This window comes from Morone saxatilis, unplaced genomic scaffold, assembly GCF_004916995.1.
Source record: "Morone saxatilis isolate NCDOM2014 unplaced genomic scaffold, NCSU_SB_2.0 Contig0, whole genome shotgun sequence".
Lineage (NCBI taxonomy): Eukaryota > Metazoa > Chordata > Actinopteri > Moronidae > Morone > Morone saxatilis.
The window spans coordinates 11191638-11216824 of record NW_023339650.1 but is presented as its reverse complement, the minus strand read 5'-3'; the positions used below and the strand labels follow the sequence as shown (position 1 = coordinate 11216824).

The 25187-nt window shown below is 39.1% G+C and overlaps 2 protein-coding genes across 2 annotated transcripts in view; both read left to right on the top strand.

Moving 5' to 3' along the window:
• The window catches only part of prex2 (phosphatidylinositol-3,4,5-trisphosphate-dependent Rac exchange factor 2), an 87719-nt gene extending 81242 nt beyond the window's left edge, over positions 1 to 6477 (top strand). Inside the window, exons 40-41 of the mRNA XM_035652683.1 lie at positions 3341 to 3408; positions 5400 to 6477. Of these exons, the coding sequence (XP_035508576.1) occupies positions 3341 to 3408; positions 5400 to 5445 (114 nt within the window). The 3' untranslated portion in view covers positions 5446 to 6477. The remainder of the gene's footprint in view (positions 1 to 3340; positions 3409 to 5399) is intronic.
• A 512-nt stretch (positions 6478 to 6989) lies between these two features.
• Positions 6990 to 25187, top strand: part of cunh8orf34 (chromosome unknown C8orf34 homolog) — a 57319-nt gene continuing 39121 nt past the window's right edge. The window contains exons 1-6 of the mRNA XM_035653640.1: positions 6990 to 7282; positions 20132 to 20276; positions 20514 to 20645; positions 22638 to 22757; positions 22992 to 23020; positions 23874 to 24037. Of these exons, the coding sequence (XP_035509533.1) occupies positions 7214 to 7282; positions 20132 to 20276; positions 20514 to 20645; positions 22638 to 22757; positions 22992 to 23020; positions 23874 to 24037 (659 nt within the window). The 5' untranslated portion in view covers positions 6990 to 7213. The remainder of the gene's footprint in view (positions 7283 to 20131; positions 20277 to 20513; positions 20646 to 22637; positions 22758 to 22991; positions 23021 to 23873; positions 24038 to 25187) is intronic.

Here is a 25187-nt window from a genome sequence, read left to right as displayed (position 1 = left end):
AAATTTTCCACTTGGACTCAAGAATAAACTGATTAGAATTTAGTGGTCAAAGGCCAAGGTCACTGTGTCCTAACAAAACACACTTTTGGCCTTAACTTAAGAACTGATGACCATATTTCACAATTGATCCAACAAGGAATTTATGACACTTTTGACTTAAAGGTCATTGTGACCTCAAAATGACCTTGATTAAACATGTTTTGGTCATTGGTCAAGAATTGTGTAAAATATGATTTATGACAAAAAAATTCACAGAGCTGTTTAATGGAATAGAACGATGTGAAGTGATGACATGTTTTACCCAAAAGGTCAAAGGTCAACTTCACTGTGACACCATAACTCAGGAACACTGGGGAGATTGAAAACATATTTCACAGTTGGAATTGGTGACATTCAAAGATCAAAGGTTGTTGTGACCTCAAAGTAGGTTTTTAGCCATAATTTAGGAATGAATTGGGCAATTCCAGATTACACACACACATCTGCTCTGGGACGACACAATGGGTAAAAAAAACTAGCACAGTACAGCTTGTTATCTTTCCATCTCATCCATTTTGCCTTTCGCCTAATGTCTCATTCTGAATTCCATTCGACTGCAAACAACATATTGGAGCGCATCTAGCTAATCGTGATCCTGTGATGAGTGAGTGACTTTCATATACAGCTCAAGGAGAGCCGTTGAATCTAAAAATGCCAAGAGAAAACAAAAGCACCACATTTTGTATCACTATGCTCCTATAAGAATCCATACATAGTAATCAAGTACATGTGTAATGTTTGTTCACTGGAATCATACATATGTATCATCAATATTGTGATCTTTATATCCTGCATTTAGCCCAAAAAGTTGAAAAAAAACCCAAAGCATTTTTATTTAATTCCTTCCAAGTACCAAATTCACATTTATTATGAGTCTGGGCAGTAAAGGATGAAAACTGCAACTTAACTAGTTGGCGGAGGCATATGACTACAGGGTGGTAATTCTAGTTTTCTTCCTATTAGAACAAAACTTTTTCCCACTATTTTTTGATTGTGTCATTTTTGACCTAGACATCACTGAGAAGAGATGGTTCAGTTCAGATACAGAGCAGAGGGGAGTCTGCTCTGCTGTGTCTGCTGTGTGTGTGTTTCCTTGCTCTCAGACATCAGCTGATGAATCTGATGAATATGAATATCACACAGGGTTTGGATGACGCCTCTTCTTCCTCGCTGAATAGTCATATTTACTCACAAAAAGGTTATCTGCACAGCATCCGGTCCCAGCAGGACTCATCCATCAAGCTCAGTCAACATCATTCAGAATGAGAATGCATGAGTGATTTGGGCAAAATGGGTCCAATCACAGCTTCATTTGTAAAAGTCTGCATAGCAATTTCCAATATTCAGTCTGTATAGCTAGGAGTATATATAACTATCAAAACTAACTTAAGAAGATAAGCCATGGTACCTTTTTGGACTTTATTTTTCCTGTTTCAACATATGAAAGGAACACGTTGTAACTGTTATGACTGCTATATACATTTCAACTTGCAAATCCAGAGAAAACTTGGCACGGCTGATCAAGACAGATCAAACGGAATAAACTAGATCCATCATGCAAAATAAAAATGTCCTTTCAGGTAAAGTTTTCTCACTGATGTTTCAGCCATTAAAGCCTCAGCAGAATAGGAAGTGTCAGTTATAGGTGCAGGTGCATCATCAATTAAACAATCAGCTCCCAGCTAGTTATTTATTAAAGCCCTGACGAGGAACGCTCATTTTGTGTTGATTCTGGGGGCTCATTTGGACAAAAGTGTAGTGTTTTGTTTCATTGATCTATATATATTTGAAAACAATACAAGATACATGCAGCATTTTGAATGCATGAATGAATAAATGTTCATTATAAACAGGCGTTTATAACAACAAACAACCAAATATTGGCACTTATGTGCTTCTTGGACAGTGATATTTGTTTTATTTTATCCAATATCTTTAAATGCATATTACGGCTCTATGGCAATATTGGTCATTCACTACTTTGGTCCAGACTGAAATATTTAAACTATTGGATGAATTGCCAATTTAGTACAGACAGCTGTAGTCTCAGGAGGCTGAATCCTAAAGATGGTGATCCTCTGATGTTTCTTCTAGCATCACCATGAAGTTTATATTTTCGTTTTTTGTGTAATTTCTTGACAACTTTTGGATTTGTCCAGTACCAACATTTTGCTAATGTTAGCAATTGGCTAAGAGCAACACTGTGCCTAAGTACAGCCTCACAGAGCCACTAGGATGGCTGCCTCTTATTCGTGTTACTTGTAAGCCAAATCCTTCATAAACTCGAATGAGGAAAGTTTTTTTCTAGAGTTCTTTATGACTTGCTGATCTAAAGTAGATGCATCATCTGATATTTTGGGTTTCAGAGATATTAGGTATATAAATCAAGTTCCAAATAGTTTTGTTTCCACTGTTGTCTCTAACTAATCAGATCTACCCTGGGTGCCATGTCCTTTTGGGACATTAGGGGGCATCTCTGTCTGGAGGCATCAGAATGGATGGCTGTGATAGGCATCGAATAATTGCTGATGCTATCCTGCTATCTTCACGCAACTCGGGGCAGACAGTAAGATGGCAAACGGCAGAGTTGAAACCGAGAGGTCAGCTAATGCACTTTGGCCAGACGCTCCCTCTCTATCTGCACAGGTCATCAGCGTCTCCTCTTTGAGTAATGATTCAATCGTGTATTTTTGCTTGTGTGTGTGCGTCAGAGAGGGTGTATTTGTGAGTGCAGGTGTTCGTGTCTCTAAATTGAGAGGCAGAGTTGCTTCCTGCCCCCCCACAGTTGTGTATCTGCCGACGCTGTGCACAGCCAGCAAACTACAGGAACATTAGCAAATAGCAGACGTGCTCCTGACTGGGTATAATCAAAATCTGCAACAGGAACCATTCATCTTCCAAATGCCTTACGACTCACTTTTATGTCCTTACAAAGACTTTTCTGCATGTGCTATTTTGCAGATGTAGTTGAAAGAAGACAGATACTAAAGATAGACAGCACACAACACAGTAGTTTCAATTTTAGGGTCTCAACATGCAACATATGTCATTTATGTCAGACAACAGGGGTTGTTTAGACTATAATTTATCCATTTTCTCTCACAGGTGACCACCAGTCAGTCATTTCACTTGGGGGGAACAAATATCATAATAAATGTATTTTGACCAAGATGGTGTCCAGTCATAGCTTATCTGTGTGCCCAGCAGACTTTTAAAATGTGTACTTCTTGTGTTTGTGAAGCATTGTTTAAGCTCTTCAGTCCATGTTGTCATGAGTTGTTGATGTGTGTTTGTCTTTTAGGGGGCCAGAGTTCAGAATTCCGCCAAGAATCTGGGAGTGAGGGATCGCACACCATCAACAGTCCCAAGGTAAAACTGCTGTCACATCCTGTTCATGGAGCAACATCAGCATTGTAAATTGAAGGATCTTAGTGAGCTTTGCTTTGTTATAGCTCATTAACTATAAATACATTTTTGTCATTACTGCTGGCAATTTTGTAAAGCATAGTTGTTTAAATGATTTCCCCCCTTCCAGGCATCCATTTGTTTTCATTAATTTTACTTGGGCATTAAAATCAACTTGCAGAGAGATGATATGTAATATGTGACTGAATATTAAGATGAAGTTATGTTGTCAAATGGTAATGCAGTTTAGAATTTTAATGAATTTTTATTCGTCGCTGGTGCTTTTTGAAGAAGATTTGAGCGACAGCAATCAAAGCACAAAGCTACTCGATCATATTGGCAAGGGACAGTCCAGCAGATGGCGGTTCTTCTGACTCATCTCAATTTGTGTAGAACTGAGTGTAATGGATGGTTATAAATGGCTGGCTAGCTATGCATTTGTTATTCTTACACATGAAAAATATTAAAACAATGTAGTACCTCATGTAAAATATAAGATAGAAGCATATTGTGCACATAGTACTCATTACTCATAAGAATATAATGATATGCGACTCACAAGGACATGCAGAATATTTCAGGGATAAACTGCTTGTGTGAAAGGATTACAACTGCAGATGGACAGGGATTGTTTGGATACTTTGTGATAGGAGCACTCCTATTTTTTCTTATTGTGTATATTTCCAGGTTTTAAAATCCCAGTCAGATGTTGTAGCTTATTTAAATGCACCATCAAGGTCTTTTAAAACTGCCTCTGCTCTCAGTTACTCTACCATGTAGCAATAGAATAAATTTGACCCCCAGATAAATAAAATGGTCTAAGTGTACTCTGAAAGGTATGAAAACAGTCTCAAAAACTTGTTGTATACGTTTGCAAATGGCAAATGCATTTCTGTGTAGCTTTTTCCAAAGTGCATGTATTTGTACAGTGTTGCAGGTCTGTGAATGTACTTTTTGTGCAGAACTGGGGCCAAATGGTCCCATTAGAAGGGAGCTCCCTGCACTCAGTAGCCCCAAGATGAGGACGAGGACTGCCTCAGCCATTTGGCTGTGACATATAGGCTTTTGTGTGACAGGCAGCCCTTTTGAACCTTTTAGTGAAATTGACAAATACGATTAAGTAGTGGGATGATTAGTGTGGTCGGAGAGCAAAATTGCTGCACTCTCAGTAGGTTTATGTCATAATTGTTGCAGTGTGAGTGACTGCTGAAGAATGTATAAGCTTGTGGATGAGGAGACATGCTGGCTGTTCACTGATCTGCAGATGAAAGGGACAGTAAAATTTTAGTGTGAGTTTACTGTGCGACCATGTGATGTGGAGAAGATGTAAGTGGTGCAATCGATATTTTAAACTGCAGAAGACAGCAGTGCTGTATTAGAGTGCAAGAAATACAGCTGATATTGGAGGAAAATGTACTGAGATTCGAAAAAACACTGATCAATTATGAATAATACAAAATAAATGTGCTGTTAAAGTGATGTTTTCCGTTCATTAAGGCAGCAGAACAGACCATATAATGCTTGCTTTAGAAGGAATTAAGGAATTAGAGTTTTAATGGACTTTATAATGGTTATAGTAAAAAAAATAATGCAGTCAACCTTATCTTGCAAATGCAAACAACTGTAACTACTGCATAAGTAATATTTTTAAAATGTTACCAAGCTATAGTATATATAGTTTATTTTGTACCACCAATCCTTGTGGAGGTGAAAACTAGATTCTGAAGTCATTTCCTACTGTTTGAACATAGTTAATGTTGTTTAAGCTGGATGTGTGCTGCTGAGGATGATTATTTTTCCAGTGGAGACAGTTTTCTTCCTGAATCAGCAGCACAATATCTGGTTATATATTCTTTATTTTCTTGTATTTGCTTTATGCTTCCACATGTTGTTCAGTGTTCACATATACTAGGACCTTATTAAATGCCATTTTGCATGTGTGTTTCTCTGGTCAGGTTGTACAAGTTGTGCCAGCCGCCACCCCCAGATGGTGACCCATAATGCATTGCATCCAGGAAGATGCTGAAGAAGTCTAGAGGAGCTTTGAGTCCCAAGCTTCATTTTTCCTCCCTCCACCCATGAAGGATCAACCTAAATAAAGACATTTATTGTGTCCATTTTATATATCCAGAGTAGCTGCCCTAAAGTGTAAATAGGATTTTAAAACCGTAAATAGTATTTTTTAATACGTTATATTTTTCACTGTTGTACTTTATACATATTTTGAGTTTGTTTTTTTCATGTAAATGCATCTTACAAGACAATGATTCAGAGTAAGAAAGGAAAAGATTTATAGCAAGAAAATGCATTTAAATTAGCCCAATGAAATGGAGTGAATCCCATCAATTCACTGTCTGCATGTAATGGGCTGGATCATGTTTGCTTTCACGAGGGACATTTGCATTTCATGTTATTAGTTTAATTTGCATATGAAATAAGAAAGATAATATTGATTAAAAGGATACTGGTTGAAATTTGGCTTTCTATTGTGTTCAAATTAGCCAATAATTTCTCTGCTTCTCTTTAGCTCTGACTACCCTTTATCAAATTCTGTCAGTATTGGATAACCATATGAATGTGTGTTTTGTAATGTTCCTCATGATGTTTATTCGCTTGTAAATATACATATTTAGTGTGCGAATGTGGTATAAGAGTCATGCCCTTGTTTCCCATTGTCTGTAACATGCATGCATATGAAGATTCTAAACGGTCTATCAGTATTAACACATAATAGCTTTCCAGAAGTAGAGCTATGAGATATATTCTGTTATTTTATATTGACAGTACTCAGGATTAAAGTGTCTCTCCATGTTACTTATTACTGGATGTATCATTGTAGGTGGATGTCTAGCTCACTACTATGCAAACAAACAAGTGGTATTAAACTGCGTCAATAAGCTCCAGTAGTGTTTCCTATATACTGTATGTCTCTGTTTCATCCAGGTGAAAATGGTTGATTTTTGCTGCAGATTTTCTTTGAAACATTAAAATGCTGTCATGTAAACAGTATGTAGAAATTTATTAAAATGGATAACAATGGATTCACGGTTGAACGTATTTTTACACCACCAATTCACCCCTTATAACAAGACTTCGAACAATACCAGTTTTAGTCTTTTATTTTTTTTAATTATCCATTTATTTCGGTATCCTATGAAACCTGCTGTAAATGTTTTACTGCTTGTTTTTTGCAGTAAAATGAATGACAGATTTAAAAAACAGGACTTGTTGAACTTTCAACTTTGCTTACTGTAATTAGCAGGACGCACTGCACCTGCGTTAGAGCTGTCAGCGCGCGTGCAGTTGCGCAGTTGATTGGCGTGGACATTTGGCTCCGCGTTCAGGTGGATGCATTACAAGCCACATAGTCGCGTTGAACGTGGCCCGGCGGATAAATGGGAGTGGCGGTGGCACTGGTAACACTGCTGGCAGCCAGTGAGCGGAAGATTTGTAATCTCTGTCACAGAGCTGCCGTGCCATTGGTTTCTACAGGGAGAGCTGCCGCCAGAGAGTCAGTGAGGCGACAAACTAGGGGATGGTCCCGGGCTGAGTCCTCAACAATGAGCCGGGCTAAGAGCCGCCTGCTCCGCACTTGACGCAACCCGTCTGAACTTACCGCGGTTCCACCGCAAACCCAACACTGGTGACATTTTGCACATTTCGCACATTTCAGTCGCCGAGACGCCTCTTGAAGGACACCGGCTCACCTCATGATTTCACCCCGGTAACAAAAAAAAAAAAAGCTCATTCGCGGCACAACAGTTTCTTCATGGCGTCTCCACAACAGTCAAGAATTCAGTCGTATCTGGAGAAGAATAAAATAGGACCCTTGTTTGAGGTGAGTGCGCAAATGCAACTCTTTAAGTTGTTGGTTGCCAATTTAAAGGACCATTTGCTTTGCACCAGACTGCGTTAATCAGCTTTTTTATGTACTTGTGCTAAATGATGAGCGCACATCTGCAATGTGAGCTGTCACACTGGAGTAACTAAGGAACTGGGTTATTACTCCCTTAACCTCATACACATGTACTGTAGACGTTGAGACAATCGGCTGTAAAATTGTAAACCATTTATGTGTATGCACTTGGGTGTCTGAAACGTCCCACCGTGCTCCGTTTACTGGAGCACAGAAACCCATAAAGGAACACTGGCTGCTGTATTTGCCCTCACGTTTCCATGCTTAGCCTTTCCATCAACGATTTGTATTTCAGGAGATGATGCTGGACCGTGCCACTGCCTGACATTGTTACAGTTTGTTGAAGTTGGAGCAGTTGTTATTCATACTGCACAGCAGGGCTGGCTTTACTGTGCGTTCTGCTACAGAGGACACAGCCTAACTAACTACCTGCCTCTCTGTCTGTTTGTCAGTCAAGGGATCTGTGTGTTCATCCCGAGGTTACTCTGTGTGGCACCTAAGCAACCCAGGGGAGAGCATGACTTCATCCTTTGTTTGCTATTGGATTTCATGCTGAAAGCAGGACCGCACAGGTGTGAGGCGTAATCAGAGTAAAGGATAGGAAGAAAAATACAAAACTGTTCAGCTGAACTGGCTTTTGCCTGAGATCTGATAGTTAAACCAAACAACTGCACTGTAGTACGAAATGCAAAGCTGGTGATACAATAGCTTGAGATGCGCCATGCTACTGTCAACGCCAACGCAACATTCGCATGCACATGATGTGTTTTGCAAAAGTGCTGACATTTCAGTTCTGTGCTTCACACACACAAACACTGGCTGCATGTTGAACAGATGTGCGAGCAGTAGTGATGCTTGTTTCAGCACCGTGGACAGAGACTCGTGCCTACTGTAGCATTTAACCAGCGAAGAAGACAGGGAAACCTTATTTTTAAGGCCACAGCAGTCGTTGAGGCTCAACTGCACAATGATAGTCCTCTCTGTGTGCTCTCTCTGTTTGTTTTTCCTCCCTCCATCTTCCTCTTCCACCTGTCTCTCCCTCTGGTCTGTACCTCTCCTGTCTGTGTTTTCTCCTCATTTTTACCTGTGTGCACAGTTAAATTGTGACTCCTTTATGTGACAATTGAGGATGATTGCAGTAAAGTGTTTTTTGTGACTTATAGGTGTTGCTTGTGGTGCTGATCAAAAACACATGTATTCTGAAGTTGAATAAGCATATGCAGTAAATGTTTAACATGCTGTGTTTTGCATCCTGAAATGTGTTCTTAAGAGACAAAGCAGAGTTTCTATTCTGACCACAAGGACACGGATCATTGCTGAGTTGTTTAGACTGGGAATGGTGTATTGTGAGGGTGTATTTTAAGGCTGCATTGTGCAACTGCCAGTTTTTTAAAGGGATTGAGAAAGAGGTGTAGTAAGAGGGGAATATATGAAAACTCTCCCTGGGTCTGCCACTCTCCTCAAGAGAAAATTGTGTAGCTGCTACCTTGGTATTGCACTTGAAAACCCCTTGTTGTCCCAAAGAAAACCCATCCATGTGCATTCAGTTGTGAAGGAAGAATCCAGGAGAGAGGCTGGAAGTCTCCTTGTAATTTTCGTTTTGATCAGATGTAGAGAATCGGTGCCACAGAAGTAATAATACAGCTGTTGTGCTGCGCTGCTTAAACCAAAAAGGAGCTCGGTGAAAGTTTGATTGCCTTTCAAATATAAGTACAACACTCAGTAAAACAACTTTTGAAAGACGAGCTGTTACAAAGTGTGTTCCAATACAAAGTGCAGCAACATTGTGACAATGTGATGGTCTAAGGCAGGGGTCAGCAATGTTTGGCTCGCATTGCCACCATTGGAATACAGCAGCTTAATTGATATATAATATATATATAGGATGGTGGACGTCTTGTACAGTGCTCTCGTATATGATTATAGTGTCCTGATTATGTGAGAAAATATTTTTTTAATGTTATACAAGTTGCCTATATGGATGGAATAAAATTACAGATCTGTTGGAGATTTACATTTTGATGTGGTGTCATAACTAAACTTAATGTTAATCTTAATGTTGGCACACTGATTAACAAGAAAATTTAAAAAGGGCACTTACTATTATGGACCGATAATTCAACGACTGTAGTTTAATTATCAGGATAATTGCATCTTATGAGTATGTATTTTACAAAAAGTTGCCACACCCAGGTGTTATATCTTATACATATTGTAAACCCTTTGAGGAAAATTCATAATTTTGGGCTGAAAAGACTCCATGTATTTCAGTAACACCACACTGAGAGTTTCTACAGTAAATTACAATTTCCACAGCAAGCATATGAATTGTTTCCCACTGATCTAGTTGGTTTCCACGTGTATAATTCTAATGTATTATCTTTTAAAAGGCTTTCTTACTTTTGTTTCTGCCTAAATACATTAGTTTGTTGTGCAGCCTTTACAGACACTAGTATGTAAGTGTACAAGTATGTCATGTATTATGTAAGATATGAGTGGACATTTATGTTTAAGGGCCAAATGAACAGCCTGGGTTTCTTACTTCATGTTGTGCAAACACCACCTCCATGTAATCAATTTCTTTACCCCAAACTGCAAAGCCCCATCTCTGCCTCCTCATACCCCTAGCACACAGCTGCAGTATTAAACAGACTGTGTAACAGCGAGCAGGGGTTCATTTACTCACTCTGATGAGACACAGCTTATGATTTGCCATAGAATTGATTTTTTTCCCCCCTCGCTAATGAAATGGTTGCTTTGCAGAGATAGCAAGCTGAGTCAACACCAATGGAATATCATCCAGAAAGTGAAGCAGCCTTTCATAATAATTGAAGTAATTGCACTCCAGATTGTTGTCAGCCACTTTCCCATTTTGGTAAATTGATATTCTTTTCAAACACATACTCTTTTCCAATCACTTACCAGATTCAGTGCAGCGTGACCTTTTGCATCTTTGTGTTGCATGAAGAGTTATAGTCAGTATAGCTCATGATACTGTAGTAAAAAGAAAACTGTAAGGATATGTGTTTCACTTACTGCATCATAAAGATAAAACACCCCCTTACCTGTCATTTGTAGGATCTGTTGGATCTATCTGCAGGCTTCTGACATTTAAACTTGTGTAACGGGAGCAGTAGGTAAAAATGGAGCAGTCTTTGTCTTCATCAGCAGACAGTGTAAAACCCTCTCTCGTGTTCCTCCCTGCTGTGATCAGTCTATCATATCTTAGGCTGTGTAATTGTTCTATTGGAACAGTGAACTGATATATCATACAAGTTCAGCCTAGATGAAAAAATGTCACCGGATTGAACTGGATTTGGTGTAACAGTCAAATGTTGAATTATAACACAGTTGTGGAAGAACTGGTGTCATTGTTCATGGCAAATCTGACTTTTTCTTTTAGGGACTTATAGCTTGAATATAGGTCTGATGATATCTATTGTTAACAGAGAATTGGTCTCAGCTTAGGGGTTGTTATGATAACTTGATGATATGGTGCCATCTGATTACACATTACTGTTTTTCTCATTTAGTGGTTCTGTTGGTACACAACAGCACCTACAAACAGGCACTATGAGCATGAACAATGTAAAATACATAGAAGCTCATAAATAGGGATGCACAATATTTATCGGGACAGATGAATTATCGGCTGATAATGGGGCATTTCTATTATTATAAATGATCCTGATTATTAAACTTCAGCTGATGAATTATTGGTCCATAATTTTAATTTGTTTTGAATTCCAATGAAAAATGCTTTATGCTCTATGGAAGCCAAAATAGGTTTCTTGATGTACTTTACTAGAAAGTATAAATGAACTTTTGCATAGTCAGAACTGTTCTTTGTTTCTCTTGTGTTAACAATAGTAATATCATTTAGATTTGGTTATAACAGGGCTATGGAGTATTGAACCATCCCCACCTCAGGTGTGTAAAAAATACAGGTCAAAGAAATAATCCACATTGTGAACCCTACTCATAAAACATACATCAATAATCCATTTAATTACCATCACTTATATGTATATATATATATTTCTTTATTAAGTGATGTAGAGTTACAGCCTCACATAGAAGAATTACCCCAATTAGGCTCAATGACAATTATATATTTTTAAATTGATGAAGTGAAAAAAGCACTAGTCTTGAATATTGGTTTTGACCAATACCTTGAGTTTAAGTGTAGGAATGTAAATCAGTGCTCTATTCCTACTGTTGGTGTTCCTACTTACAAAGTTAGATGACTTTGGTTCTCTGAGGAAACAATGGAGGTATAACCTCATGGATCCACTCCAACCAGCTCAGCTGTGCAGTGTTTCTAATGTGGTTTGTGCTCAGGGTCTCAGTAGTGTAACCCTGCAGGACTGTAAAGAGGTCAGTCAGTCAGTCAGCAGGACACACACACTGTCTGAACTATTGATTCACTCTCCTAAGAGGGAATTTATTGGACTTGGTGTGATTGGGTTAGGCTATTTTCACCTACTGTAGTATCAGTGTGCCCTGTCTTTCTGTCTCAGTTAAATTATGCAATCTCTGTATGCATGTAACTTGTTTTTGTATAATTGAATCATTTGATTTGCCATAGTGATTGATTACATGGTCGATGTGAGAATTTCACTGTAGCTGACCTGCCTTCACTATAATTCCTGTACAGCAGTAGAAAAAAGGAAGAAAATGTGTCACAAATAGTCGGCATCTGGCTTTGAAATCGTTGTTATTCTTGACCTTTTCAGACACATTAACAGAAACACACACAGACAATTTGGTGCATGGGGAGAGGTTCAGTTGTACGTCAGGAAGAATCAATCAGAGGTCTTATTATATGTACAATCAACACCTGGAAACATTTCTGTCTGACAGGGTTGCTTTGTCATTGGCATACCTCCCACACATCTGGTAATAATAACCCAGTAATTTCATCTCAGTTGTGGGTTGCTTGGTTATTTCATTTATGTTTATTATTTCACCTGAACTCTGCAAAACATGAAGGCAGTTATTACAGAATAGTGACCATTGATATTGATATACAACCTGGTATGAGAAGTGAGATGTTTTTATTATGCTAGAGAGCTCAGTCATATGATGGAGGCAGGTTCATCACCTTACGCCTTTATCATGACTAAGCATAATTAATCAGAATCACTTTTTCTGGGCAGGTATGTGTACATATACAAGGAATCTGACTCTGGTTTTGCATTGCTCTCAATGTACATACACAGAATAAGCATATATACAGAAAAAAACTTGATACAGTAAACAAACTGTTTTTGTACACAGTAAACAGTAAGACATGCAATGGCACAGAGTGCAAAGGATGCAGAAGTAAATAAGATTTATGTAGCAGGTTGCTTTATATACATGAGGTATGTGTATATAACAGTATATATATACAGTGTATATATACAGTACAGATGATATTTACATGTTAAAGAAACTAGTCCACTGATCTCACAGAAACACAGAGATCCTCACTCTAATTTTAATTTTAAAGTCTTATTTAAAAACTGAGAAGTCATGATGTGCAATTTCCTGTGGCAATTTGTTACAACACCCTGTGAAAATTGAAACAAGGGCTCTAACTTTTGTTGTCTATGGGGGACAGGGGAAGATAGTAGACTTTGTATTTTGAAATCAACACCATCAAAATTAAGAGGAGAGAAACAGTTTGTGACAGACAAAACACAGCCGCAGTCTTCATCAAATCAATCACTGCTTGTTTTGTTTTTCATTTTCTAGATACCACTTTTTATGTAGAGGTTGGTGATGGTCTTATCAAAGGTTGATGAGTTGATATGATAGGCTTTTGAGCATGCATGGGTTAATACAGCTCCCCTTCAGGCACAGTTAGAGTAATTACTACAAGACAGGCAGCTGAACAGGCAGCCTAAGGCCATGTTGGTCCTCGGGGAGTACAGGAAGGGGTGAGGAGGGAAGGCAAAGGATATCTGGTAGATCAGGCAGTGAGACGATGAGTGAAGTCCAATATGAGGAAGATTTAGAGCGTGCAACGTAAGGCGGGGGCAGAGAGTGTGTACAGGAAACAGAAAGAGAAAGGGAGAGAGTGTACAGTGTCTGTGGTGCATGCTAATAAAGTTATCATGTCCACTTACAGCCTGAGGATGCTGATAGCTCACTGCTGTGTGTAATTGATAGTCATGCTGGTGGTGTGGGAGAGCTGATCATCTGATACACAGAACCATGACAGTTACCCTTTATTTGTTCAGCTGGTGTGTATGTTTGTACAAAGAGGGGTTAAAATGTGTCTATGACAATGTCTACTTTCTATTTTTAAACAATACTCATATGTCCATATGTACATTGAAACAACAAAATCTAAGTTAAGTGATGGGTGACAAAATCTACAGCCCTCATTTTGTGCTTTTTAAACTTCATATCTAGCTAATAAGAGGCAGTCTGAGTTATACAAGCTGTTATCTAAGTTCCAACATTACAGTCTTTTTGATATGAAATTCCCTCTTTGTGCCTCTCCCGGACAGTGTTTCCTTGCATTTTTTAACAGGACTACATATTTCCTCCCCCCGTGTCTTCCACTGAAGTCACTTTAGCAAAGTATGTCTGCACCTGCCAGAGACAATTACAATGACCAATGATGTTCTCCATTTACACAAGGACATATGAGTATTGTTTTAGAGGTCCAGTGTGTAACATTCAGAAGGATCTATTGGCAAAAAGGGAATATAATATTCATAGGTATGTTTTCATTTGTGTATAATCACCTGAATTTTGGAATCGTTATGTTTTCGTTACCTGAGAATGAGATGTTTTTATCTACACACACTGTAGGTCACCTTTCATGCAGTCCGCCATGTTGAACCGCCATGTTTTTACAGTAACCTAGGGCACACCAAACACTGGCTCTAGGTAGGACCCTTTGCGTTTTTCGGTTGCAGCCAGTGTAGTTTCTCCTACACACTTCACAGCCCATTCACATTCCCAGGTCGTCAAATTCAGTTTATCTCAGATACTTACAGTCTGCATCTTGCTTCCACTAAATCCTACACTCTGGTCCTTTTAAGAGAGACTTGGAAAAATGTGAACTTATCCTTAAAGAACTAGTGCCTAAGTCAATGAATTGCTTCAGCTGTATGTTTTAAGAATGTACTTAATATATGTATGTATGTATGTATGTGTGTGTATATGTATGTGTGTGTATATATATATGTATATGTATATGTGTATATATATATATATATATATATATGTGTGTATATATATATATATATAGTTATTTATTATTAATATGATATAAATATATATATATATTATATATATTATATATATATAGATATAATGTATATGTATATATATATATATATATATTGATTATGTATAATGTATATATATATATATATGTATATTATATATAATGTTATATATATGTGTATGTATAATGTGTATATATATGTGGTGTTATATTTGTAATATATATGTATAATATGTGTATATATATGGTGTATATGTATATAGTAATATATATAATATATGTGTATATATTTATGTATTATATATATATATTATATATTAATATATATATATATGTATATTATATGTATGTATATATAATATAAATATATATATAATATATAATATATATATTAATATATATATATATAATAAAATAAAGAATAAATGTTTATTCCTTACCGTCATGCCTGAAAAAAATCTATTATATATGCAGAACTTAGAAATAATCAACTGTCCCGACCAGCTGTGGCTGTGACTATCTTGATTATTGCTTGTTTTTTTAAACAATTAATTGAATAATAATTTTGTTTACACAATGTGAGAAGCGTCTTCATCGTGTATATATGACTATGGGTGCTAGGACAGGATCTCATGTACTCTAGGCACTGTTGCCAGTGCAGTACAGCCTGTAGGTGAAAGATGGAAACTCACAGTTTAATCTACTGGAACCTCAGGAAGGTCATGGTGGTGATAGAGAAGTGAAAGAATTGCAGTGATATTTAAAAAAAAGTACTGTTTGGCTCAAAATATCATTGGTTAGGTATGGTGACCTCAGATATGTGAATGTAGGGAAGCAGAAGTGACAGAACAATGAGCAGAAGTAGCAGAAATTGAACTATAGAGAAATTAAGTCAAAACGTGAGAGAAAAAATCTCCCTGAAAATTCGACAATGCTTAAATGAAAAAATTACTTTTTTAGACCAACCAACAATCCAAGAGCCCTAATATAATTGAATAAAAAAATATATTTAATGATATAACAAAGAAAAACATCTGCAATACTCAATTAATACAATCATTTTAAGAATATTAAGCATTTTCACTTTATAAATGACCACATCGTCGTCGTTAGATTTTCTGTCAACCAATTAGTTGATACATTGACTAATAGTGAGCCAGTCCTCCATTACTCTTGCACTGAAACAGACCATATTTCTACTGCTGTAAAACATGGGCGCAGTGAGGAAAACAGACTCGAGGCAGTGCTGCAGGATGGAGTGAGTGAGGAGTAAGAGCATCTATTTCTTGTGTGTATCAGTGGGGCAGATAAAAGCATCTCTTCTGATGAGTATTATCTGATAGTGCCAGCCTGGTCAGGTGACATTGTGTCTCCTACAGTCTCCTCTTCCGCATGATCTCTTCTGCTCTTGTCTGCCTGCTAAGTCAAGGTCTGGATCTCTTCCAGTGGTATCTCTCGCTCTCGCGTCACATTATTCTCTTTTTTTTCCAATGATGACCTCTTTCTGTACATGAAGCGCATTGGACAGACACACAGACGTCGCCTTAAATACCCTTTTCTATTTCCATATTTCATTGACAAACAGCAGGTAAATCAATGGTAGTCGGTGGCCTCTAGTACAGGGACGGGGAGCCCTCTTGAGAGCATTGGAAGAGCTGTTGCTGCATTTAAATGTATTTATTTTATTTTTTACACAAGGACAAGTCTGAAGAAAAGATGTTAAATTTTATAGCTGATCAGAGCCCCAACGTCTAAGTTGCTATTTTTGTTAGTTCGGAATATGCTGTAGGTAGCAATGATTTTTACCAGGCAAACACGAGAATATGTTATATATGTCAAAATATGTAAGTGCATATAGTATTTTGCTGCAGTATTCCTATCTATCCTCACACATACAATATACGGACACATTTGTCTCATCTCAGTGGATTGCAGTGGATACACTGCCTCCCAGGAATGCAGACATCATAGAAAGCTGGCTCATGCAGGCTCAGTGTTCCCTCTCATCCAGACACCCATAGCTCAAACAATCTACCAGGAGTATGCACCAGCTGAGGTGGATATTCGTCAGCTTGCAGGTTGAGAAGAAAAAAAGAGTAAAGCTTAGGCCAAGTCGCTTAAATCACAGAGCTTATGTAGCAGCATCAACTCTGTATCAGTTTTTTTCCTTCCACATGTTTCTTTGCGATACCTCCTTTGATTCTCACATGAGAAATCTTCATCATTCATTCATTCATCATTTTTAGCCTTCAGAGAAAGGTAAGTGTCCAGGATCAGAAATATAGAAGAACCCTTTGAGGTTGGGATGATTTGTCATACTCATAAGGACACATGAGCTGAGTGGGTGCTTGTTTCACCTCCCTCTGTCCTTCAATCTACCACCCATGTATGACCTTCAAAACTTTTCCTGTTTGCCTTCATCTCCTTCTTTTAACTCCTTTTCCACTTTTATTTTGAGGAGTTTGTTTAAGTTGCAGGGATGCAGGGAGTGTCAGTGAGAGTATCATGATTGTCATTGTCCCTGGGGGAGTCCTTGATAGCTTCCAAGGACACAGGGTGTCTCTTGGCTGGCTGACAGCTTGTCAATTACTGCCACCAAACCAAACTGCCTGGGGGCACAGAGATATCTCGCCCCGACAACAGATCTGCACAGATCTGCACAGATATGGACTGCATGTCTCAGTTGCTAATGCCACCTGTTGGCCTGCTTATAGTACACTGGTGCAAACGCTGAAACTCCCTGCCTCTCTTTATCTCTCTCACACACACATATAAACATATGCTAGGGATGCTGCTTTTGCTGACGCAAGTCACTCTTAGCCAAATAGCATTAAAGTCTACTTGTATATAGAAATGTTGACCTAAATTTGAGTCTACATTTTACTATGGTTCCTGTCAAAGAAAATATGATTATGAGTCAAACAGCATGGGCTTATGAAACAGGACTCATGTTATTTAAAGCTCCTCATTACCATAGAAAGTGAAAGTGTCAGATATGGTTACCTTGCTCTGCTGTATATATGACTTATGTAATATATGCACCATGCTGATACTGTGGGCTCTGTTATGTATAGTACGTCTCTTTGGCTTTTTATGATGTTATTGGAGATGTTGAAGGACACAAAGGTACATGGGGTGCATTAGCTCATTTAGCATCTTGTGTCATGCTGGATGCAAAACACTCTACAGGATGTGCAATCAATATATGTTGGCACACAAGTGTTTTACTGAACAGACGTGGGCAGAATGCAGAGGGACCAACATGTGCTATTTCTCTAACAATCCCCAGACTCTGCGCTATCAGTCCATCTGTCTTTGTAGTTTGCCACGGTTTGCCTCTCTACACATCTGTGTGTGTGGTTTCCAATGGGAAACACAATCATGAAAATCACCGTGCAGCAGTCATCCATAAAAAGAACTGCACATCCTTCCCTTTACCCCCTTCCCCACAAAAAAAAAATATTAAGACTTGGAAACCCTGTGGTACTTAACAGAGTTCTGCTAGTTTGGCTTCCTGTATAATCTACCAAATTACAACCTTCATTTATAGACCTCCTGTTGGTTGGTTAGTTAAATTACCCACAGGAGCTACTAAGCAGTAATTACAACTTTTACATCTTAGCATCGTTAGTGGTTTATAATTGTTAGACACAGGCCACAGAAATCTATTGCAGTTGTGAGGAGATATGCTTTACTTTACTCTTAGTGCGCAGTATATTTTCTTCCACTAGTCTCTCTTATGGCTATTTCTCAGAAATTACATTATTGTATTTCCTGAAGAGTTTGAAGATCACTTCTACTTCATCTCTTGCAGGCAGAGGAGCAAAGTTTTCCCAGTCCTTGGACCTGTTAGTCTGCAGAGAAACATTTCAGCACGCTCCCTGTTTGTCCATTCACATGCTGTTTGCTGTCAGAGTTGCTGTAGACACTGGGGCCGGGAAGGAATGTCCCCCTGACCAATTACCTGATTAGCTTTCTGAGCACACACAGCGTAGCCAAGGCTAGCCAGTGATAGTATACACACACAGTCTGTCTCCCTGTAGCTCTCCCCACCTTTAGAAACACACACATGCAGATGCATGATGTCCACAAGGGCAAACACCTACCAGCCACCAAAGCATGGGGCTGCATGATTCTGTTAAGTCACACATAAACATGTATAGTATATATAGTATGTGCTTGTCACACACTCGTTTTATACATACATTACTGCCAATTCACTGCAGTCCACTAATGACTCTCTTTGCTTCTCTGCAGTAGTCGGACAGCTGCTCTGGCTGGCTTAGACTGGTCAAACAGAGTTCATTCTCTTACCATCATGCCAGCACACACTCACATACCCCATGTGCTCTTTTCGCATCACACGTCAGCTTCGGAGAGACAGTTATTCCGTACAGCTGTAATAAAAGAACAGTCCTGCTTTGGTGCCAAAAGTAGTCTTTGGCATTCTTTGGAAAAAATCATTCATTTTCACATTGCATTTGTATTTGTACACAGTGTGTTATTAAGTTCATTAGTTATGAATGTGTTCCTTGGCAAAGCATTGATAAGACTTGATTAGTTATGACGTGACTGGCACATTTGATGCTGAATTCCCATTGTGCATTTGACGGATTTTAAATTAGCATGCAGACTAAGATGTGGCCTTTACCCTCAGCACCTGTTACTGTGACTCCCTATGTGCTTTCCTTCTTTTCCACCTTCTGTAGTACCTTTCTTTTTTCTGGCTGCTTGAATGTCTCAATCTTGAGTCTCAGTTTGTGAGTGTGTGTCCTCAGTTTAATTAAATTTCTCACTAGTTTACCTTTCACATCATCTTTGCACACTCTGTCTCTCTTTATACCAGACAGTCAGTTAAGTTATTAATGTTTGCTAATTATTATCTAAATCTATTTTTTGTAAGACAAGTAATCTCCCAGTAGGAATTAAGTAATGGTGTCTTTTTCCTCATTTTAGAAACATGATTATTCTCAAATCCTGAAATCAGTCAGTCCTGATCAGTCCATCTTAAAATTATTAATATGTCAGATGCTGCACTTTGACTTTTGGTAAAACACTAGTGAATTCTCTGTATTTTTGCTTAATAACACCATCTTTAAAATGCACAGATTGACCAAAGACTGCAGGGTTTGTTTACTTGTTTGTCCTTGTGCCTTGGCTTGGCAAACTGATCAGATTTTTGATGGATCTTGCTGACATGTTCATCACTAATTGACACAGAAGGGAAGTGCTCCTATCTTTGGGGACGTAATGTTGCCTTGTTTGCCTTGACTGTTTATTTTTTAGGATATTGACACTTGGTGTAGCACTAAAACTACTGTAAAAATAAGGGGATTATCCCACCACTTTGTCCAGCTCTCTTCTCATGTACCCTCCCTTGAGAGTGAAGTTTACCAAACTACAACCCCAGGCTTGTAATGCTTGAAGGAATTGATTGTCTTTCTCCACTTCAGCATGGTGGTTACTCCACTGGCCATCCTCTCTCACTCCTTTTGTAGTGCCGCTTTCATCTAACTGCTCTCTGCTTTACTCTGCTCCTGTAGGAGTTGATGACCAAATTGATAACTGAGACTCCAGACCATCCAATCCCTTTTCTCATTGATCACCTGCAGACCAAGCAAGACAGCCCTGGCAAGCTGCACAGAGCTCTCTCTGGCTCTGCAGCACTGTGGGCGCAGAGCTCCCCAGGTCGGTACACACGCATTATGTACACACACACATGCAGAATGAGGCATTTGTCTCTGCACATATTCCTCCCCACCATACACACAGTATGTAATGAATATAGGCTCAAAGAGAGCCATTAATTTGCATCTGCAACAGAGACAACAAAGCTTGCAGAGTGAACTTGGCCTGCATTTATACTTTCTATATTTGCATAACAAATACATTCTGAGCAGATATTTTGACTATCTCTCCCGACAGAAAGCAAAAACCCTCGAAGGGAGTACAGCAACTATGAGAAGCCATGGCAAATTCACCCAAAGAAACCAAAAAAATCCAAGAGCGACCTGGCTGTTTCTAGCATCTCTCCTCCCTCACCAGAATCCAAGTCTTGTAAGTTTCTTTTTTTGTGCACTTCTTTCAGAATTTTTTTTGTGCTTACATTGATTGCACACGCACACACTCACACACACCATCCACTTTAGAATATGAAGCTGCACAGTTTTGATACCTGTTGTATCAGTTGTATCCCAATTACACACTCCATTGACTTTAATCTCCATTTTTAATTTGATGTAATTATATCTAATTAAAGTTAGTCACAGTATATAGTCCAGTGTCCTCCTTCCAGCCTGCCAGAGCCCTGTAGATGAGTTCATTATAAAGTGCCACTTTTTACACACTTCTTATGCTGCTGCACTGCGACACACTCTGAAGATGAATTGCTCACAAAGTTCTTGCATTAATGTAAAATGAATGCAGATGAGGAGATTTGTCTGGCAGTAACTTTTTTTAAAGTAATAAATTACCGTAGTTATGATGTTAGAATGAAGTATGACACTTGAGACAATGAGGCTAGGTCAAATGAGGAGCAAGCAGCGCTGTAGACTTCAATAATTTAACTTTGTGCTCTGTCACTGCCAGACCAGGTCTATTTTAGGCTGCGGTTGGAGCATTTCTCACAATCAAGAGGAAATGGTTGTCGGGATGAATGCATAAAGTGAGAAAGAGAAAACAAGTGAGAGGAAAAGTCAGAATAAAGTAAGCGACACTCAGCCCATCAAGGTGTACTTCCCCTTCAGAGTAAGATGCCTTCAAAGTTACATTTATAGTCAGAATCACAAATACATGAATAGGTGTTTTGGTGTGCAGAGCTCATGAAAAATTGAAATCAAAAGAACTGTCGCTCATCATTATTGTACAATGTAGCAAGAACAACTCAAAAGCTGTCATAAATAGGCAGAGCTTATATGCTTGATTTTTCTTTCTGTGTACAGTATCTGTGCTTTCGCCTCACTTCTACTTGACTGATGCTTTAATGGGCAGCCCCAGTGGGAATTGAATCCTTAACCCCTTAATCTAGACTATTAAGATACAACACAGCCCTTTTCAGCAGCAGCAGCAGCAGCAGCAGCACGACACATACAGCAGAGCAGAAAGAGAGGCACTCTTTGCCGGAAGTAATGATTTTTTTCTTTGTATTTGGCAGAGACATTTGCTCTGTGTTTATGGTTGTTACAATGCCAAGCAGCTTAGTCAGGGTAAACAAGGGTAGAGGATGGCAGATTGTAGCAGCAGTGCTGTCAAATATTAACATTCGAGTTTATTTATTTGTGTGTGTGTGTGTGTGTGTGTGTGTGTGTGTGCGTGCAAACAGAAGGGTGATACTACCTCGCCACACCTGTCATCACATGTGTTTCAGTCAAACATGCATGAAATGTATTCTCAAACTCTTTGCATTATATTCCAGTTAACATGTCTGTTCAGGCAGGGAACAGTTTCTAGTAGACAACCAGTACATTTGTTTGGCATCTCTTCATAACCCACTGGTTTTTCATGTCAATTCAAATTCAGCTGTGTTAGAGCATAAGAACATTGGATATGGATGAACTACAAGTAATCCCTCTGCTACAAAAGAATACCGCTCTTTCTTTTTATAAATAATGTCTGAATCCAACAGTTAATGAATTAACCATCATATAGAAGCTGAGGGACACTGCTAGAGGACGTGGGCAGGATGTCAGTACAGTATGTGGGTCATTTCCTGCTCCTGTTTGAGTTATTTTGAATGTTAATCACAGAGACTGATAGACATTGTCCCCTGGCCTGTGGCCTGTGAGCTCTGTGCTTCTGGAAGAGACATGTTGACTTTTCTGCCAGTGTTTCCATTCCACTCCATCCTTCAGTGATTCAGAGTCCTGTTTGGACAAATGTGCATCAAGCTGTGGTGATCAAATCACAGTATGGTTGTTTTTTCTGTTCTTATTTTTGGAAAGTTTGGTCAGACTTATTGTTGTTATTGTTGTACAGAAGATTCATACAGTCTTAATCTATGGTGCTTTCAGAAGATATGAAAAAAATTGCACGTTTATGTTTGTGATCCAGTGCCACGGTCAATCGAGTACCCGTCCTGGGACTGGAGGGAGAGCCGGGACTTTGACGAGCTCAACCACATCCTGCAGGAGAGCAAGAAGCTGGGCAAGGCCCTGGAGAGTCTGTCGCGCAGTGAGTAGCTGCAGCTCGGCACACTAAGGCCGCACTGAGCAGTGTTTAATACATCTTAACATGCAGAGGTAAAGTGTAACCTTTCTGTAAATGTCACTGTAAATCCAGAGAGGAAACCAGATCGAGGAGCTAATCTTACAAGCCTGCCACTAAGCTCAGAAGCAGCCTAAGCTGAGATTTTGAACTGTATTTGATGCTTCCCTGTGCTTTAAACCATTTTCTTCTTCTCTGCAGGCATTGCCATCTCTGATGAGCTCGACCAGGTAGACATTAACTAGACTGGAATCCTCTATTAAAATCCTATACACACTGGCATTACAGTTATGTGGAAATGGAGTTCTGTCACTCATCACTCAGCAACATCACTCACGCTACATCAAATAAAAGCCATGTTTCATAACTTTCACTCAGTTGAAAGAGCAGCACAGCTCTTTTTCTGATGATGAACTGCTATCTCATGGGAGTGATATGCGAGAGTGATACTTCAGTAAGCATGTCCTCCACTCCTCTCCCTTGTTGCTTCAGTGTGCATCTTACACGCAAAGCTTTGTCTGAGCTCCGTCTTTGTCCTCGCCTGGCCCCAATTCTCTCCCAACACAATAGTGCAGTGGCTGCCCAGGCTGGATATGCACAGAGTGATTTGGAAATGATGGGCCTCCATGAGAGACGCGGCATATGTTTTGACAGGGACTTCACTTTTTGCTCAGTGCAGCAGTACATGTCCAACGTCCTTGGCTCTCAGCCCAGAGATTTTCCTTCTTTTTCTGCAGGACGGGGCAGGAAATGAATACTAAACACCTGCTCTGATCATGCAGAGACAATAGCATTTGATACTATTCTGGGTTTAGTCAAAGACAAGTAGACATATCTTTGCTTTTTGTACTGAGCAGAGTTGTAAATGTGTGCTGGTTGATTTTGGAAACAGAATGGGAGGGATCTCAGACAATACTGTGGCGCTCTTTAAAATTCCATTCTCTGAAAAGTACACAGTGTTAAGAAAGTTTTATAGTAGTTCTGACTCCACTTGCTTACTCCTGTGCCCTTTTTTTATTTAATCTGCATCTTTGTCTTTCTGTCAGTTGTTTGACTCTTATTATTTATGTATTGTTCTTATAGGACTTGGGAGGCTATAACTCAGTGTTGCGCCCTCGTGTGGTGGGGGAGTGGGTTGGTCGGGAAGAAGAAGACGCGGACCCACTAGCTGCTGAGATGCTGCATCCCCCTGTCCCTCGGGCTAAAACTGAAGTGTGCTGGAGTGGGGACAGCAGCCCTGCTGGGAGGTTGGTGGTTGGCATCGTGTAGTCATATATATGTGTGTGTGTGTGTGCAAGCGTGTGCATGTGTGAATGATTAAAATTTTAAAAAAGTTTAAAACTTCAAGAAAGTTCACAAAGCTATTGTTGGCTCTTTAAAAATGAGGAGGTAGGCTTCTAACTGTGCTGCCTGAGGAATGCCCATCTGAATGGGTTTGATAATCCCATTTCAAAGGCGCGATCAAACATACTTGCCATGATATTGCTTCAACCCAATTTTGAATTAAAGCTAACCTAATTTCTGTGCGCTCAAGGCCAGAGGAATTTTGTGCTTGTTATTTTTAAAATGGCCTGTCTTTGACAATATAACTGCGTCATGTATTGAACTGTTACATCGTTTGTTTGCACCTCCTCATGGATAAGTTTTTCTTCCACACTTCTTGATTTCATTTTTGTTTGTTTGCAAAACTATCCCTTATCTCCCAAATAGCCTGGCACTTCTCTGTTAGAGTTACTATTACTGTGTGTGTGTTTGTGTGTTGTGTGTGTTGTTGTGTGTGGTGTGTGTGTGTGTGTGTTGTGTGTGTGTGTGTGGTGGTCTCTCACATGCGCTATTGCATGCTGCTGATGTGACTAATTAGAGGAGGATTGGATATAAAACCATAAATCATGCGCGGGCCTGAGCTGACATACACACTGTTAATCTCATTAGGTTACTGTATGGGTGGATTATAGGGAGAAATCACTTAGTTAGAAGTCTGAGCTGGGAGATAGGGATGTGTGTGTGGGCTCACTGATGAGCTCTGCTCTTTGCGTGTGTTTGTAAATGAGATGTTTCGTGTTTACCTGTGAAGAGAGACCTACCTTACCTATGTGAGACACTTCAGTAGCTGTATGTTTAGACTGGTGTAGCATCCCAAAATAATCACAGATCCTTCTTTCATCAAGTGGAGGAGTATTTGGCTCTTATGATTTTTATCATTTATATCAACTCTGAATTGCATTTACTGGAAACTTGGTCCCACTTAAGAGCTTGTTTAGGGATTGAGATCACTTTAATATCCTCTGAGTTGAGTTTTCTGGCCAAGCCACAAGTCAGAAAATAGACAAATCAGAAAAACAAATTCGTTTTTTTTCTCTGTGATGGTGTAAGGCAGAGGTTTTCAAACTGTGAGGC